Below are 19,219 nucleotides of genomic sequence, written 5' to 3'. Positions count from 1 at the left end.
TATAAAGCTAGAGTTTCTTCCTGTTAATTAACTCTGTGGCCTATTTTCTTCAAGCTTTTTTAAGACTAGAATTATCATTATTTCTGAACAGTACTATAGTTATTTTCAGTTGACAATAATAATCCTAAAGTAATGCAACACTTCTAAGCATATTTTGAATACAATGTTTAGTTTTTATTTTACCTTATCTAATTGTGGGAAAACATAAGAGTAACATTTAGTTTTAAGTCTCAGACGAGTCATTCACCACTACTGTGTGATGTGGCGGCAAACCTTACCTTAGCCAGACATCCAAACAGATATATCTTACAATTTTCTTGCCTTGTTTACATTTCGAGAGTTCATCACAAATAATGCTAATGAAGTACTTCAAACTTTTAAGTGAAAGGACAAAATACCAAAGCAATAGTATTTTTTTAATCTTTAACCATAACACAAACCTTAATGTTGTTACTGTATTCATTTACTAATAATAACTAAGCACAAGTTAGCATTGCCCTAACAAGGTAATTGTGAATTGTTAGGAATACAAGAGTAATTGATATAATTACATATTACAAGATGGAGTGAGAGTTCTCCAAAACACTCCCTCCCTCCCTCCCTCCCTCCCTCCCTCCCTCCCTCCCTCTCTCCCTCTCTCTCTCTCTCTCTCTCTCTCTCTCCCCCCCCTCCCACCCCCTTTCAAAAGACTAGAGCTAACTTATTTCACTCTGCCATCTAGTGGTGATATAATTAGGTATTACTCTATTGAATCAGTCTTCTAGGCAAGAATAAAATAATGCAGTTCACAAGAGCTAAGAGCTAAGAAATTAGTTAAAAGCAAGATTAAGTACAGAAAGGAAAGTGGTAATATCGTTTAGTATAATGGCAAGGAGAAGCACGAAGGAATGTCAGAGTGGAGTCCCAAAATGGCAAAACAAATTTAAAAACTAAAAATCTATTTGAAAACTAAAATTATATCTATTTTAAAACATAACTTTCATCCTTAGTTCCTTTTAGTATAAAGAATTCCAAAGACAGCTTCAACTATACCTTTAAAAGGACAAGTGGTTTGGATTTAGACATTTTAACATTGCCTTTTGTTATAATAAAATTAATAAAACTACAAAATCATAAGGAAGGAAGCATCTAAGTTCTCTAGGGACACATCTAAATTTGGGGTAAGGCTGCTTAGATTTATAGTCAATAATGTTTTTATTTTCATTAAATAACACTGTTTTTATTTGCTTGAGTTTTACATTTGGAATTTCTTTAAAAGGCATACTTTTTAAAAATTTTACCAAAAATTGTACATACCATGTCAAATATACATAATAAAATTAAAAAACAAAGGGTTAATATTCTTGATAAATAAAAAATCTCTATAAATCAGTCAGAAAAAGATAATCACTCCAAAAGGAAAACATAAAGGATATGATCAAGCCATCTACAAATAATAAAGTTAATAAACAATAAAATTACTCATTAGTAAACTGATGAAAATGACAGTAATAATGACAGTACTTTTTGCTGCTCAATCTATCAAAGAGAAAGATTTCTAATAAACGGTATTGTTGGTGAGAATGTAGGAAAGCAGATGCTGTTGGTAAAAATATAAACTGTGTGACCATGTTAAGAGTCTTTTAAATGAGAATACATTTTTACTTAGTATTTCAACTTCCAAAAATTTATGCCAGACAATAACTCAAAGTGTGCACAAAAATTTATCTGTAGGAATATTATAGATTAAATTGTTCTTTATAAGAGCCCAAACTTGGCCATAATAGATGATTAGCTAAAAAAAACTATTTAACCACAAATATTCATCTATATATTGGAATACTATGTAATTTGTAAAAATCATAGTATAGAAATATTAATGACACCATAAAATTCTCATCTCTATACTGTGAAAAAGCAGGTTATAATGCTATATGTATAGCATGATACCAATTTTGTATTTATCTTTTTTAAAAGGTACTTTATTTTCTTCTTTGTGCTTTTCTAAATTTCCCAATGTACACATATCACTTTTACAATCAAAATACGATGATAAAATTACTAATTTGTTAAACACCACAAAAATCTTGATTACTGTATTTCATATAAAATATACAATTTTCCAATCAAATTTACACTTGCATATGCACGTGAATAGAAATAATTTTAGAATAAATACAGGTTTCAGATATGTATGTGTTCAACACAAAAAGCATATTGAAAAAAACATTTTGGAGCATTTCAAGAGACAACTTAAAGAAAATAAGCACGGTTTGGAAATTTCTCACTGAAAAGACAGAACTACATATCCACTTAAGAAAACATTTTATAATTTGTCATTCTAATGCATTAGCTGTTTTGCATTATCTTTCCAAGATATCTAAGTAAAATTTATTCTCTACATGTTCAAATTTGACTGTTTAAAATTAAAACATGAAAATGACCTCCCCAAGTATTAAATACTATAAAACTGCAAATTATCACTTATGCATGGGAAATAACGTAATAAAAATTTTTTATTAAACAGCCCATTTATCCAGATAACATTATATGTATTTCAATGTTGTCATTCTATAAGAATAAGACACCAAAAAGAAAATAATAAATTAATTTAGTGTATTAAACCAGCTGCTATTGCCAATACAAGAAAATGTATATGCTATAACAAAAATGGATATAAGTTTAAAATTGAAACTTCATTCATAGAATGGAATGGTTTTCTACCAGCAAAATTTAAATATTACAGCTTTTTAACTATATTCTAAGCAAAAATAATTAAAAATCCATTCAAATAATTTAGAATAAACTTTATTTTTTTAATTCCCAGAAAAACTGAAACTATCATTTACACCAGTTTCAACAGCAATAAAAATTAGAAATCAATTTGCTATAACTCTTGAAAACACTTATGAGCACAAAACAAAACTAAAAGAAACAAAAAGGAAAAATTAAGTACATCTTTAAAACTGAAGATAATCTGTGACATACCCACCTATAATGTACAAACAGCAGATGCATTCAAAGCAGTGCAAGATTTAATTAATTTAGGACAATATTCCCACCAATCCCAACCCAATTTTCATCACTTTCAATTACTTGTGCAGGTTTATATACAGTCACAAAAAGTAAATCACTCCTAACATGAAACCAACTGATGCCAATTCAGAACACTCCACACCAACACAACAATAACTATGGAAATCCTGAGGTATAACTAGCGAGGAAAAAACAAAATTCAGCATCCAAAGTGTATATGCTTCAATATAACTGCAATATATTCCTACTGTTGTAAAAAAAAATTTCCTGTAAACTATACATCTAAAAGAAAAGCAAGTGTATCATTTCATATTCATTTTTTGAGTTAAAAATATACATACATAATCTTCCTTTGTTTTTGAGAAGTTCAAATATGAATTGATAGTTGTTGGGTAATTGAATTCTTTAAGAAAGCTCTATAGAAGAGATGAATACAACATACTATATCTTCTTTAAGAAGTATGAGCTGAAATGTTAGGCATTCCTTGTTGTTTTTGTATTTAAGGAATGCTGTTCTTGTACACAATGGCTTTGAAAAAGAAATACTGAGACCAAAATACATTACTTGAGGAGCTCTATAAAAGGTCCATCACCAAAACTATCCTTGTTTGTGAAATCAAGGAAATCGTTTTTAGAATTTATCTTGCTAGAAAAAAAAATGCTACCAGTTTTCTTCCTTTTTCTTTTTTCTGATTATCACAAACATCAGAAGATTTTTCCCAAATAAATACTGATGTAAATGTTGATTTCAAGGGCAAACAACTTTCATAAGCATCTATTTCTCAGACATTTCACCATTTGTGGAGACTGAGGCAGCAATGTTCTGGTGTGAATTGCCACTGGACTCCTGTGCCGTATTCCTTCTGGGATAATTTATTGGGACCTGAAGCTGATTGGCAGATGCAGGCTTAGCAGCATTTAGTGACTTTGTGGAGGAATTAGATGGACCTCGATGACGATTAATCTCCGAACTAGAAGTAGATGAATGTCTTTTTCTTCCAAATTCCTCACAAATAGGGGGCTGCAAATTATGAAAGACATAAAAGACAACATAGTGATGATTATACTATTTTTCCTCCCTTTAAAATCCAAGGCCAGACTTTTCCAACAAAGAGAGAAACTGTTGGCACTTCAGTCGATTTTATTAGTATAACAAAAACTTAAGAGCAATTTAAGGTATTAAACTTAAATGCTCCCTCCAACTAAATCAGCTTACTAGTATTTTTTTCATTCTTTCAATTCAACAAATGGGTTTGAACCACATAGTAGGGTATAAACGTAATGCTGGGTTCCTAACCTCCAAGAAAATGTTTCAAAAAGGCTATTTTCCTTCTTTATTCAACTTCTGTCACCTGCAAAGCATTTATAACTCTAGTCCCTTCCTCAGCCTGGACTCCTATCCTAAGCTTGCTTAATGGGTAATGTTTAACAGATAAATGAAAGCAGCATGGAGGAAAAAGAGACACCAAGTAAAATAACCTTTAGCAAGTTTAAAGGTTGATCTGGGATAAGGAGACTGAAGGGCATTATTGATGGCACTAAATTTAAACACTTTCAAACTTTAAATATCCATAAAGCTCCCAAATCCCCTCAGGCTGCAAGCAAAGAGAGGGGGCAGGCAGTGGAAAGGCATCCTGTATTCAAAAAAGTCAGCTTTTTACTCGTAGGCCTTCCAGTTAGAGAGAGAGCCCAGAACAATGCACCACCAGACTGGTATTTTTATTTAAGGTAAGACTGTAACCTCCCTCTCCAATATTCCTGAATTCTTAGCTTCCACTCAGATAGGGCAAAAGCCACTGGTACAGAGCAGGGACATCTTTGTGACAAAACTGGCTAGGCCACTCTTGAATCATAGTTCTTAACTGCAGAGACACAGGCACTTGTAGTAACTCCATCCCTGGGCCATCAAATCCATTTACATAAAACTTCAGGACAAATTACAGTACTAAGCAGCAATGGACCTAGCCTTCCTTCTGCTCATCTCTCTTCTGCTCTTTTTGACTCTCCTTCTTTCCTTATTTTTCTTTTCTTCCTCCTTTTTCTGTATCTTCTTGTGTTCATCCCATTCTTTTCTCTTAATGCTTTCCTTTTCCTCTTGAAATCAATTGTTCAAAGCCTACTCTGCTGTCTCTACATATGCATGTAACATATGCACGTAACATTCGTGCTCTAATTTTATTTCCAGGGACCCCTAAACCCACGTTACATCAGCGTATCTTACAAAAACTATAGGATAAAAGTACACAGAAGGTGAATAATTATTAAACCGCTAGTGAGAGGTTGGTAACATATCTACATAAAAGTTACTAAATCCATAATATGCTTAACTATAGGGACATGTCAAAATTAAAGTAAACAGACAATTGCACAGTGGTTATGTAATATGTTAACATTTGGGAATTCTAGGTAAAAGAGTATATGGGAAGTCTCTACTATTTTTGGAAATGCTTTAAAGTTTGACTTCAAAACTGGAAAGTTAAATTTTCAAAATAAAAACTGAAAATTGTAAAATTATAGTTAAGGAAGTCACTGATAGCTCAAAATATAAGGGTAATACAAAGAATACAGAGGAAAGAAAAACTTACATCAACGCGGAAGTCTTCTAACCTCTTAAAGCTACAGAGGTATTCCTGAAGTTCTGAGTCAACAGACTGTGTCTTAGATTTAGAATATTTTAGATAAGCCCAAAACTTCTCTAATCCATACAGCTGACCTAATAAACAAAGAACATATATGATAAATTATAGAATTTAAAAAAAATGATTCATATTGAACATGATCCTACCAGCAATAAACCATTTATCTGCCAGTTTACACATTAGATTTTGACAATAAGATATTGTAACGAATAATGGCAGCTAACATTTATTGAGCATTTGTTATGTGACAGGTATTATTTAAGTGGTTTATTATGTATGAAACGAATTTGAAGCATATATACAACCCTGTGCTTTTGTATATATTACTGATGAGTAAACTGAAACTAACAAGGTTAAGTAACCTCCCCAGGGTCACACAGCTACTAAAGGGTAGAAATGGGATTCAACAGTGGCCAAGACATGGAAACAACCAAAATGTCCTTCGATAGATGAATGGATAAAGAAGTTGGGGTATGTATACACAATGGAATACTATTCGGTGCTAAGAAATAGGGCCATTTGTGACAACATGGATGGATCTTGAGAGTATAATGCTAAGCAAAACAAGTCACACAGAAAAAGCAGAGAACCATATGATTTCACTGATATGTGGTATATAAACCAAAAACAACAGAAGAACAAGACAAACAAATGAGAAACAAAAACTCCTAGACACAGACAATAGTTTAGTGGTTACCAGAGGGTAAGGGGGGTTGGGGGGTGGTAGACAAGGGTCAACGGGATCAAATATATGGTGATGGAAGGAGAACTGACTCTGGGTGGTGAACACACAATGGGATTTATTGATGATGTAATACAGAATTGTACACCTGAAATCTATGTAACTTTACTAACAATTATCACCTCAATAAACTTTAATTGAAAAAATAACCAAGAAATGGGATTCAGACCTTGGGAGCTAGTCCAGAGTCTGCACTGTTGTTACCCACAGTGCTACTCCACCATTGCAAGCATACAGACTGATGCTACATAAAATTTTCATGTAAGGGAACATCAAGGGAATAATGACAAAATACAACTCCATAAAGAAGTTTTCTTCAATGGTCTGCCCTGAAGAAAAAAGTTATGAATTCCCTATTTACTGACAGATTCAGATTTACAATTTCCAAATTAAGTTACTGTTTTGTTTTGTTTTACCAGATTCATAATCTTTTTTGGTTTCTTCTTGGAAATCCTTAAAAATTTCTCGTCTGAATTTTTTTTCCAGTCCATAACTGTAAAACCTGAACAGACATTCTAATCCATACCTGTGGAAAATAAAATGTTTATAATAAAATTTTTGCTATGACAATGCCAACATCTCATATTTAGCAGCATCGATACAAGCAAACACGGCATACATAATCCCAAACAAAAACTAAATGTTTAAATGTATGTCATTTTTCATATGCGGAGGTTTAGCTGAGGTGGTGATTAGTAACTCATACTTGGCTTCACTATTTTTGGTGGCTCAGCCATAGCACCTCCTGGAGGCATACTGGGAACCCACAGAACGAGAGGGGGACCTTCGACATACTTCGAGTATGGTTCTTTGGACAGACAGCGGATCTCTTCCTGGTATTTTGACCAGTTGGTCAAAAGATTTAATGACAAATTGGGAATATTTTAGATTTTTCCAAACCAAGGCTTATAATGGTGTATTTGTGCATGGTATTAAATACTCTTAAACATAATCTTTATTCTAGAGAGATGAAGACCAGTCTTGTGCCTTAGACCCTAGGTGTGGTTGACACATTCAACTATAAAGGGTCAAACCGAATTAAATGGTTCCTAAGAGATCCTCCCTGCTTTAGTTATAAAGTACATTTAATAAAACACATTTTGCTAAAAGAATTGTAATCACTACATAAAAAAATTTCCTTGTTTCCTCCTATAACTACTTAGGGAACCTGAGAAAAGTTGGGGACAGTGGATCAGCAAACTACATGGGCTCAGCCTTCAACTAATGGTGGTGAGCAGAAGCCGTGAAAGCGGACAAGGCCAACAGGACAGCAGTAAAAGGACCATGTCCAGCTTCCTCAATTACAACGTGTCACAAGATTCCTCAGAATCCTTAAGGCATTCTGTATGCCTCAGTGGGATAGAGGTTACATGTCTTCATACCATATTGTTGCCTAGCTGTCATTCACAGGAAGGTGTGTGTGTGTGTGCGTGTGTGTGAGTACACCAGCTTATTTAGATGAAGAGTGACAGTCCAGAAAAAGAGCAAGCTGACGAGGGAAATGTAGGACTACCGACTACATATACCCATACACCAGCCAGAGCTCTTTGCTCTGGGAGCTGTAAGCGCTACTGTCCTTTGAGCTTGTATGACTAAGGACTAAAAGAACACCAGCTCAGAATAACAAATCTGCCTTGACACTCCTTTTATGGGACCATATCACATGGGTATCAGTGGTTCTCAACCTTGGCTACATATAAGACTCACCTGGGGAGCTTTTAAAAAATACTGATGCCTAGGCCCCACTGCAAAGCAATGAAATCAGAATCTTTTGAGGGTGAAGCCTAGGCCCCTTTCTTTCTGGAAAGCCTAATTGATAACTTTTGGTTTTATCAAGTTAATGACACGTTAGAGGAATGTTAAAATTCTTAGATTGGTAAAGGCCAACAGACTACTACAACTTTGGGATTTTTACTCTTACTTTTTAGCAAACCAAAGACCAAAAGTATGACATTAACAGGAGCATTTGAGACCTTGCTCCCAAGCATATGTCATCAGTCTGGCTCAAACAAACTCATAAAAATTCTTTACATTTCTACAAAAATTATGACATTAATAACACAACTCAAATATGCAGCATAACTGCTGGAGTGAAGAGAGGAGACAAATGACCAGCCTCTTAGTTGTCATTTACTCACTTCACTGTGAGAAAGATTCAAGGCTGAGAACCAGGAAGAACTATATTTGAATTGTAGGCTTGTAAGTATATCCCTATAAATGGGGATAATAATACCGTTTTCAAGAACAGATGAAATAATACTTGTAAAGCATTTAGACTATAATTGGCACATTGAAGATATGTAATAAATGTTATTTCTTTCCTTCCTTTTGAAACCATCTTACTGCTACTTTCAATCAATGGATATATTTAGTAATGATCTTCTTCCTAATAACAATAACCATTCATTGACGACTTCCTATATATTAGGTAACATGCTACCCCCTTTACATGTTTTGTTTTGTTTAATCTTTACAGTAACCTTATGAGGGTATCTACCATAATTTGTCCCACTCTGTGAAGAACCTAAAATTTACAGAGATTATAATTTGCCAAGATTACAGTAAATTAATGGGCTACAACTCAAATCTAGGTCTGACTTCAAAGCTTTCAGGTGCTTAACCACTGTGCTACATACACTTCCTAGGGGATAGCTAATCCGGTCTAGTCATGAACATTGAAGAAACAGCCCCCAAATTATAAAATGGTATTAAAAAGCTATTAGAAACATACATACAGGAACACAAAAGAGGAACTCCCAACCTAGACTTGGGTAGGAATGGGATCAGAAAAGTTTTTAGAAAGTCCAGAACAACAAACAAATTTTTTGCTTAAATAGCAAAATATGCTGAAATTAATTATAACAACGGCTTTCAAACTTCTCTAAGTTCAATAGTAAGGAAAATATTTTGTGACCAAGTCAACACATTACTCATATATATTATGTGTGTACATAAGAGCATATATAAGCTTTTCAAACTATTCTTAAATTTTTATGTATGTATGAATTGTAAAACAATTTGACCTTACTCTATTCAGTACAGTCTTACTATATTTCCTACTGTATTTTTTAAAGCAAGTCAGAGCCACTAAATTGATTTCACAACTCACCAATGGGTAGCAAACCACAACATGGATGAAAACAAGATCAGAAATGGCAAAGTCTGCCTTTTGTGCCAACTCTGGTAACCTGGCAGTAGTTATTCAAGCTGTGATAAGAAAGACTATAAATCTGAATTTAAGAACAATATTAAACAATGCTGGGATTAGAAATGTCAGTAAGAGACAGAGGAGAGCAAAATAGGGGCACACATGCCATGTGTCTGTCGTTCCTCATCAAGGTAAAGATTCTAGATGAAAATAAAATGGGCTTTATTTTTACACAAATCAGGGCAAATGTATTTTTTCAGAAAAATTTACTTGCAGCATCTTTTTACCTCTTGAAGGTCCCAATATCTGATTAACAATATATTCTTATTTGAGACTTACAAGAGTCAGTCTTGTAAGAACTTGAAGAAGGGATAAAGTTAGGAAATACTGAGAGGGAAATGATTTTTCTTCTTTCTACTGCCTCTCCTTTCTTTCTCCCTTTACCCAGGAATAAACAGCCTGCATAGGTTCACTCTAGGTTCCTCTCACTCTCTTGTTTGGATCTCAGCCTACTGGCACTCTCAAAAATCCCTCTAAACACTCTTCAAGGAGGCAAGGTCTAACCTGGACAAAAAGAATGAGCTAGAGGGAGGAATGGAGAACAAGCAGAGGTAAGAACACGTACAGACGTCTGGAGAGCTCAGTTCACTCAGAGAACACGTAGTCCAGTACCAGCTGCCTAGGGGACTAAGAGTAGGGAACAATGAGATTGGAGAGGTAGGTCAGGGCATAGCATGAGAGGCCTACATTTCCTTGGTTCAAGGAGTCTCAACAACTGGTTTGGCTCCAATCACGTATCAATTTGGGGATGTACATGCACATGCAGGGGAGTCTATGTAATGGAGGGGGCAAGAAAGAGAAAAACCTCTCTTGTAGATTTCATTTGGCCTTTGTGCCAGCCCCTAACACGATCCCAAATGATCCCACTTCCCAGTATTCACCACCTTGTACAGTCCCCTCCTACACTGTACCAGGGTGGGTCTATGAACAATGCAATATGGCAGAAGTCATAGTACATCACTTTCAAATATAGATTATACAAGACACTAAGGCTTCCATCGTAGAAGTTCCCTCTTTCTGAGAATATTAGCTCTGGGTGAAGTCATGCTGTGAGATGCCCTATGTGGTGAGGAATTGCGGACTCCTGTCAATAACTATGTAAATGAGCGTAAAGCGGGTCTTCCAGCCTGAGTCAGGTCTTCCGATACTGCAGCCCTGCCCAACACCTTGACTGAAGTTTCATGAGAGACTGAGCAAGACCCACCCAGCTAAGCTGCTCCTGGAGCCTTGACCCTTTGACACTGTGGACTAATAAATGTCTGTTTTTCTCAAGCTTCTGAGTTTTGGGGTGACTTGGTATGCAGCAACAGAAAACTAGTACAACCTTCCCTCCGGTTATGTTGTCCTACTTTCAAAGTTCAAAATTGGGCTATTTTTCAATACTAGTTTTTAAATTATTTTTTAAAAACTCCCTCCAAGTGAAACAGTTTGGAGGTTCCTTAAAATATTAAAAATAGAACTACCTTATGACCCTGCAATTCCACTTCTGAGTATTTATCCAAAGAAATCCAAAACACTAACTTGAAAAGGTATCTGCACCGCTATGTTCACTGCATTATTTACAACAGCCAAGATATGGAAGCAACCTAAGTGCCCAACAGACGATTAGATAAAAAAAGAGGTGGTACATATATAACGGAATGTCGCTCACCCATAAAAAAGAATGAAATCTTACCATATGTGACATGAATGGACTTAGAGGATATTATCCTAAGTGAAATAAGTCAAACAGAGAAGGATAAATATACCATATGATCTCACTTATATGTGGAATCTAAAGAATAAAAAAAAAAAACCCTAAAACAACAGAAACAGACTCATAGAACAAACTGATGGTTGCCAGATGGATGGGAGGAGGTTGGAGGGCAGAATAAAAAAGATGAAGGGCTCCAGAAGTACAAATTAGTTGTTACAAAATAGTCACAGGGATGTAAATACAGCATAGGGAATACAGTCTGTAATATTGTATTAACTACGTATGGTGCCTGGTGGGTACCAGTCAGAGGGATCACTTCATAAATTATATAAATGTCTAACCAATGTGCTGTATACTTGAAACTAACGTAAAATAGTACTGAATGTCAACTGTAATTAAAAAATAAAAATAAAAAACTCCCTTTAGTGTAAAAATATGAGAAAATATTTGACCTGTAATTTTCTTTTGCATCTTCCCAAGCAAGTTGTTTAAATTCCTCATACATTTTTTTATTGAAGTGATCTCTGAGGAAAAAGGACCAGAAACGAAAGAGGGTATTCATTTCTTGGGACTGGCCAATTCCCAAGCGTTTTCTCTCTGGAAAAAGTTAAAATAATACAACATGCTTTACTAAAGGTATTTATTAAAGTCAAAACAACAGATGTTTTACATAACTTAAAGAAATCTGAAACATATTAATCCTCAAAATGTATTTGGGTCTCTTCTAAACAAAGGACACATATTAATCCATTTTCTGACTCACTGTTTAAATTTAAGCATTTGTCAGTAGTGACAAGTAAACTTTGTTTCCCAATGTGTCGAAGCTACAAAACACACGAGTAAAATAATATATATAAACACATTTACCTGAGGTAATTATAACAAATAAAAGTATTTCTTAACCTGGTTAATGTCACAAATTGAATTTTTGGAATTATATTTTAATATTACATATAGTTACATGAAAGAGAAGCATCTTACCACTGAGGCATCTTCGACGATACTTGTGATACACTTGTTGGGTGAAGCCATTTTCCTTCAAAAGTTCATGAGAAGGGTGCTGGAACTTTGGGAAGGAATGAGGAATACATCCAGAACTTCCTGCTAGTTGTGCACCTTCTGAAGGTGAAGCATTTGAACTGCTGTTTGAGGATGGGGGAAAAAAGGCTTCAGACTGAAATATCAAGAACCAAGTGTTCAAACCAGTTTGCACTATTTGTTCATTATTGAGAGGCTGAGCAGTGGAAAAGACATTAGTCCCCAAAACTCTCCACAACTAATGACATACGGATGTACACATGAATTGCCATTTATGTTCAACACACAGGCAAATTCAAAAGTTAACGAAGAATATGGTCACAAATTATCAAACTAAAACAATAAGTAGAAGCAGATAACCGAATAGCTAGCTTATTCTTCTTCCAGCTCCATTATTAATTTAGTTTAGATCAGTTCATTTTTTTCTTATGGTACTGGAGAAATTTTCAATTTTCATGAGTAACTGGCTAATGATGTAAATTGAATATGTGGAAATAAGGAATAAAATCTGGCACAAAAGCAATAATTTCATTATCCCAAAGAGATAACTGCAATTCTGTAAATCAATTCCACTTCTGAACTATTTCCTAAACCTGTCTCTTCCTTTTCATTTTCATTCCATTATTCAAATTTAGGCTTTCCTCTTCTCTCACTTGAACTAACTGATCTCCTTGTTTTTCCATTTCCCTCCTCTATCTTGCAACCAAAGTTATCTTCCTAAGACACTGATCTAAACTGGTGGTACTCAATGTGTGTTCCATGGATGCTTGAAGGGGTCCTCAAGACCCTTTCAGAAAGTCTGCAAGGTCAAAACTATTTTGAAAATAATACTAAGATACTGCTTATCCTTCCACTAAGTTAACGTTTGTCCTGAAAGTACTAAAGCAATGGTATATAAAATTGCTGATGCAAATTGAGACAGTGGCACCAAACTTTACTCACTAGTGCACCTGTAGTTTTTTTTAAATGCCAGTTTCAACTTAAGATGTCCTTGATGAAGCAAAAAAAATAAACTTAATGAAATCTCAACCCCTGTTCACACGTCTTACTGTGTGTGACAAAATGGGACAAAAGCTTTAGTTTTACAAAAATGAACAAGTTCTAAAGATTTCACAACAATGTGAATACACTTAACACTACTGAACTGTACACTTAAAAGTGGTCAAGGCAGTAAATTTTGTTATGTTTTTTATCACAGAAAAAAAATGGAAGGGAAGCATAAAGCACTTTTGTGGCATATCAAAGTCAATGGCTGTTGTTATGGACTGAATGTTGACTTCGGACTTCCAATGTGATGGTATTAGGAAGTCAGTCATGAGGATAGAGCTCTCATGAGCGTGCCTGCGGGGACAGGGCCAGGAGAGCAGTTTCCAGGCTCTCGGCCTCATGTGGAAAGGTGCTGGCTCAGGTAGTAAATGGCCATCAACTGTGATTGGATGGCCATCAGCTGTGGCTAGTTGGCCGTCAGCTGTAACCAGTGAGCCACTGGCCACTAATACAACTGCGGTGGCTACGCTAGCAAAAAAATGGGGGCTAGCAAGAAGATGGTGGCTGAGCTAGCAAGCACGGATTGCAGTTAGCAAGTCGGTCGGTTGCCAGAGAGAAGTGGACGGCAGGTCGCACGTCCTGTGAATCCAGCCTCCAGTGAGACTATAGTGGTATGACTCCCCTACCTATGGCTCCGTGAGTGTTCCTTTTGGCCTAGCCACATCCTGCGTTCTTATGTGGGGAGCAGGAGCTGAGACCCTGCAGGCCGCCCCGCGTGACAAATGGCGCAGCGGGCAGGATCTCCTGCATGACAATACCCTTCATAAAAGGAGAGACATGAGAAAGCTTGCATTCTCTCTATACTTTCCACCATGTAAAGATATAAGAAGATAGTCATCTGCAAACTTGGAGGTGGGCCTTCACCATACAATGGACCTGTTGGCACCTTGATATTGAAACTGTGAGCAATAAATGTGGTTTAAACAACCCAGGCTATGGCATATTTGTTGTAACAGCTTGAACTAAGACAGCTATCTTCAGCAAAGGATTTCTACGATACACTTGTGAATTGAACTGATTTTTTCAAGGAATACCATTTTTAATTAGAAGAACCATCAATAAATTATGGTTATTCAGATACCATTTTGTGTCAGACGATTCCTTGAAAAGGAGTAAAATGGGTCTGCAATGTCAAGGAAAAATTTGAGTATTCAGGTGAAAATTAGAATTTTTGAAACCTTGTATTTCCCACTAATACCTAGTCTTATTTAATGAAATCAGTGATTTTTTTTTTTTTTAGGAGTTTGTGTGTCCAAGTCTGTATGTGTGGTAAAACATATTAATGTAGTAACTCTGGAAATCAGGTTCTCCCTTTTCCCAGGGTTTGGTGTTTTGGGATTTTTTGTTTTGTTTTCTTGTTGTAGGGTGTTTCTATGCTGGGGATGAGCTAAGGGTAAAAGCTTATAGTCTCCTTAGGTCTTTTCTGAGCTTGAATCTTTCCTTGGAAAGATTCCTTAGAAAACAATAGTTTTCTAAGTTTCCCTTTATAAGTGGTTGTTTCTGTTTTTTTTAAGATAGAATTCTTTTATTTATTTTTTATTGATCAATAATCACTTTTTTAAATGAATTTTTTATTAGTTTCAGGTGTACAAAGCAATGTAATAATTAGACATTTAAACCCCTCTTTAAGTGATAACCCAACCCTCAAGCTACTAATCCTCTGACAACTTATATAGCTGTTACAATACCATCAACTATCTTCCCTATGCTGTTCTCCACATCCTGTGACTATATACATATACCTACTGTGTTTCACTGAAAAATATAAAGATCTAGCCAGACAATCAGCTATAATGTGTCTTTTGGAGCAAAAATTAATATAAGACCCGGTCTTATACTATATAAGACCGGGTCTTATAGTAAAATAAGTCTTATATAATCTTATATTATATAAGACCTGGTCTTATATTAATTTTTGCTCCAGAAGACACATTAGAGCTGATTGTCCGGCTAGGTCTTATTTTCGGGGAAACACAGTATATATATTTCGTTATAGTTGACCTTCAGTATTATTCTACTTCACCTCTTCAGGTATGTAGCGCCGTGGTCAGGCATCTACACAGTCTATGACATGATCCCCCTGATAAGTCCAGTGCCCATCTGGCACCTTACATGATCTTAACATTGTTTATTATATTCCCCATACTGTATTAACTAACAATTATATTACTTAATGCCTTCACCTTTTTCACCCTGACCCCAACCCCATTCCCATCTATCACCCTGATAGATCTAGTACCTATCAGGCACCATACCTAGTTATTACAATATTGTTGACTATATTCTTATGCTATAAGCTACATCCCCATTACTACTGTATAACACCCAATTTTAAAATTTTTATTTTATTGGGGAAGATTGGGGAACAGTGTGTTTCTCCAGGGCACATCACCTCCAAGTCATTGTCCTTCAATTGAGTTGTACAGGGCGCAGCTAAGCTCCAAGTCCAGTCGCCGTTTTCAACCTTTAGTTGCAGGGGGCACAGCCCATCATCCCATGAGGGAATTGCACCATATTGTTCAGAGCTCACGCTCTAACCAACTGGCCATCCGGCTGCCCCTCCGGAATCTCAGTGGCTGCTCGTTGTCTTTAATCTAGTTGTGGAGGGTGCAGCTCCATGTACATATAACTTATTTGCCTTGTGCTACACCATCATATATTTTTTATATTTCTGGTAACTTTGCTATTTCCTCCATCATAAACCCTCTATCTTCCTATTTTCCACTTTGGCCTATTGATATGTTACTCATCCATCAAGGTCAATATTACTTGTCCAAGCCCAGTGAAGTTTCTCATGACACCCCCAGTTCGGATGAATCTTCTTGCCTTTCTCATAATAACTGTTTTGAACATATGTACACTATAATTATATCTCAATCAGAAATATCTCTTGCACTAGACTGTAATCTCACGCAAGGCATAAAGTACATCTCTTACATCTTAATTAACCATTCCACCAAACACAGAGCTTTTCATATAGTAGGTATTCAAAAAATGTTCTGTAGAAACATGAATTAAAGTTTAACCTGCCTAAGAGTTAGCAGTGGTGTACTTAATCACCAAACTGCAGGAAAAACCCCTTTTTCCTATGTGATTAATTATTTTACGTGTATTTTCCTAGGCTAATATCACTTTGCTAACCAAGCAAAGCCAACTGAAATTTATTTGCCAGGAATCTCCTGGTAAAGGATAAGTCTGCTTTGAAATGTTTCCATAAGATTAGAACCATTTAAACCAAATAATCAGTGCATATTCATGCCTCCAACATAAACCAGGGAAAAATTAGAAACATTAAGTTATACAGAGTAGTTCTATACTCAATACCATCTGTTCACACAAGGTTTCATAACAGCGTCCACATGGGGAAGCAGTTTCAGTCATGTGGCCATTTACTGAGTACCAACTATGCCAAGCACTAAAGTTCTGTCATCCGTAAATTTACTTTCTGAAGAAGACATGCACAAAAATTTAAATAATGCATGTAAAACATTTAGCAGAGAGCCTAGAGCATTACTGAAAGAATGTGTTATTAGCTAGCATTAAATAATCTCACCCCGATAACTATACCATCACTGACACACTTACCACAAAGAACCACAAAAATAAAGAACTTTCAATAGAAGGGGCAGTGAGAGGTAAAGAATTCCCTGCAGTGCGATAGAAGCCAAAGTCATCTGCTGAGAAATACGGGGTACAGATAGGGCTCGGGAGCATCCCTCCTGTGAGGAAGTCAATTAGAGATTAGAGAAAAAATCAGGGATGACAAAATATCAAAAATAAAGAACTCCTTGAATGGGCTTATCAGCAGACTGAATGCAGCTGAGGAAAGAATCAGTAAACTTTACTATAGGTCAATCAAAATTATCAGAAAAAGAGGAGAAAAAAAGATCAGATTATCCAAGAGCACTTATTTCCTTTCCTTTGGTTCCTTTTTATTATTTTCATTGTTCTATAATTTGCTTACATATTAATTTTAAATATTTCCAAATATCTAATTAATAACTGTTTTCAACAAACTTAAAATCAAGAACAAAGCAGTGTTTTACAAGTATGGTACCTGCCAGAGGATGTTCTTGGCCTGTGATCTCTGGAATCCATTACCCAGCCTACATGACACTCTACAGGGGGATTTGTACTATGTCTTGTTTTTCTCTTTCTTGGACTCTAAAAGGAGAGAAGTTAAACATTGCAATCACTTCCAGTAGTGTGAACCTCACAAGTAAAGTAAAACCCTCTGACTGTAAACCAACTCAAGTATTTTCTTACTGTGGATGACACATTATGAAATCATATGAAGTCATAAAACTCAAGCATATCACATACAAGCTACAAAACTTACAAACAAGGCCCGTGGCTAGGTTTCAACACAAAGATGAAAGGAACTACAACTTACTGAAATTCTTCATTACACTTCCTAATCATCTTTAATTACACTACTCAATTGTAAAGAAGTTATTCCTTAACCTGAGAAAACATCACGAATGGTAAAACACCATTTTTAAATGAATTCTTACAATTTAAAACATACATTTTTTAAAGTGGCAGAAACTAAAAAATCTCATTTTGTAATGTTAAAGGGTATAAAACGAAGGCTTTATGTTCCTGGTTGTTCTGTGTACCTTAACATCAATGGCTTTTGGTTCTTTGACAACAGGATAAAATCTTGGTGTTTTGTTTGGATCTTGTAATCTGGGCGTTCGAGGTGTTTTGGGTATCCTTGGAGGATAAATTCTAGGAGATTCTGGAACTGCTGTGGGCAATGAACAGGCCATTGTTGCCGAAGATGTTTCTGAAAAACAAACAATTTCTGAATTAATTCATCAGTAAAATCTGAAAAATAAAAAGTTATTAAAAGTGTCTAGATGCCAGGAAAATATGTTACTTAGAAAAGATAATTCTGAAACTCTAGTTTCAAAGGATTTTTTCATTAGAAACATTTCAAATATATAAGAACGAATAAAAAAATAACAAACTCTTGTCTACACATCACCTAGACTTACTAAATTTTAATTTTGCTGATATCTGTTTGCCTTTTTAAAAAGAAACATAGGTTTGAAGCCCACTTTGTAACCTTCCCTAATCACATATCGCCTTTCCTCCTCAGAAATAACTAGGCTCTTAAGCTTGGCATTTTTGTTATTTTTATCTATTACATGTGTAATAATGATTTGCATAATTAACCTTATTACATGGATCATTTTGAAAGCTTTTTCAGTCAATTATTTTGTGACTTGAATATTCAAGTTCTATTTGCATACTTTGCTTTATTCCTATCACTGCAGAATATCATGCCGTTATACAAACATCAAAATGTATCCATTCTCCTAAAGATCCACATTTATGTTATTTCCATTTTTTTATATAATCAACAATGCTGCAATGAATATTGTTGAACATGTCTCTTTGCAGAGGTGTGAGCATTTCTCTAGGACTTATATCTGAAATGGAAATGCTGGCTCAATGGCACATGCATCTTGTGACTTACTGAACACTGACTGCGAAGCTGCTTGCTATAGTGGCTTCACTCACTTATAATCCCACCAGCAGCATGTAAAAATCCCAGCAATCTCACATCTTGGTTAATACTGGGTTTTGTTCAGACTTTTAAATATTTCTCCATCTCACGAGATTTAAATGGTATTTGCGATCCCTTGGTTACTAGTTAAGTTGAGCATATTTTCATATGTATAGTCATCGCTCAGATTTCCCCTTTCGTGAGCTCACCATTCGTATCCTTTGACTATTTTTCTACTAGGTTCTCCTACTTATCAATTAGGTAGTGAAAATCCTATGGTAAGCAAGCATATGACTAGTAGCAGTGTCAAAAATGTAGG

General features: G+C 35.4%; 1 protein-coding gene across 2 annotated transcripts in view; it reads right to left on the bottom strand.

Annotated features, from left to right (window-relative positions):
* Nucleotides 1-2,479: 2,479 nt before the first annotated feature.
* The window catches only part of LARP1B (La ribonucleoprotein 1B), a 93,527-nt gene continuing 76,787 nt past the window's right edge, over nt 2,480-19,219 (bottom strand). Inside the window, exons 13-19 of one of the 2 annotated variants that reach the window (XM_081077178.1) lie at nt 18,005-18,174; nt 17,443-17,549; nt 12,282-12,442; nt 11,753-11,897; nt 6,813-6,922; nt 5,601-5,728; nt 2,480-4,036 (exon numbers count right to left, since the gene is read on the bottom strand). In XM_081077178.1, the coding sequence (XP_080933304.1) occupies nt 3,791-4,036; nt 5,601-5,728; nt 6,813-6,922; nt 11,753-11,897; nt 12,282-12,442; nt 17,443-17,549; nt 18,005-18,174 (1,067 nt within the window). In that variant the 3' untranslated portion in view covers nt 2,480-3,790. Of the gene's footprint in view, nt 4,037-5,600; nt 5,729-6,812; nt 6,923-11,752; nt 11,898-12,281; nt 12,443-17,442; nt 17,550-18,004; nt 18,175-19,219 lie in introns of those variants that run through there. The other variant, XR_013995175.1, reaches the window with a different exon arrangement.

This window comes from Rhinolophus hipposideros, assembly GCF_964194185.1.
Source record: "Rhinolophus hipposideros genome assembly, chromosome: 16".
NCBI lineage: Eukaryota > Metazoa > Chordata > Mammalia > Chiroptera > Rhinolophidae > Rhinolophus > Rhinolophus hipposideros.
Note: the sequence above shows the minus strand (reverse complement) of the source record. Positions and strands in the feature narration are given on the sequence as shown.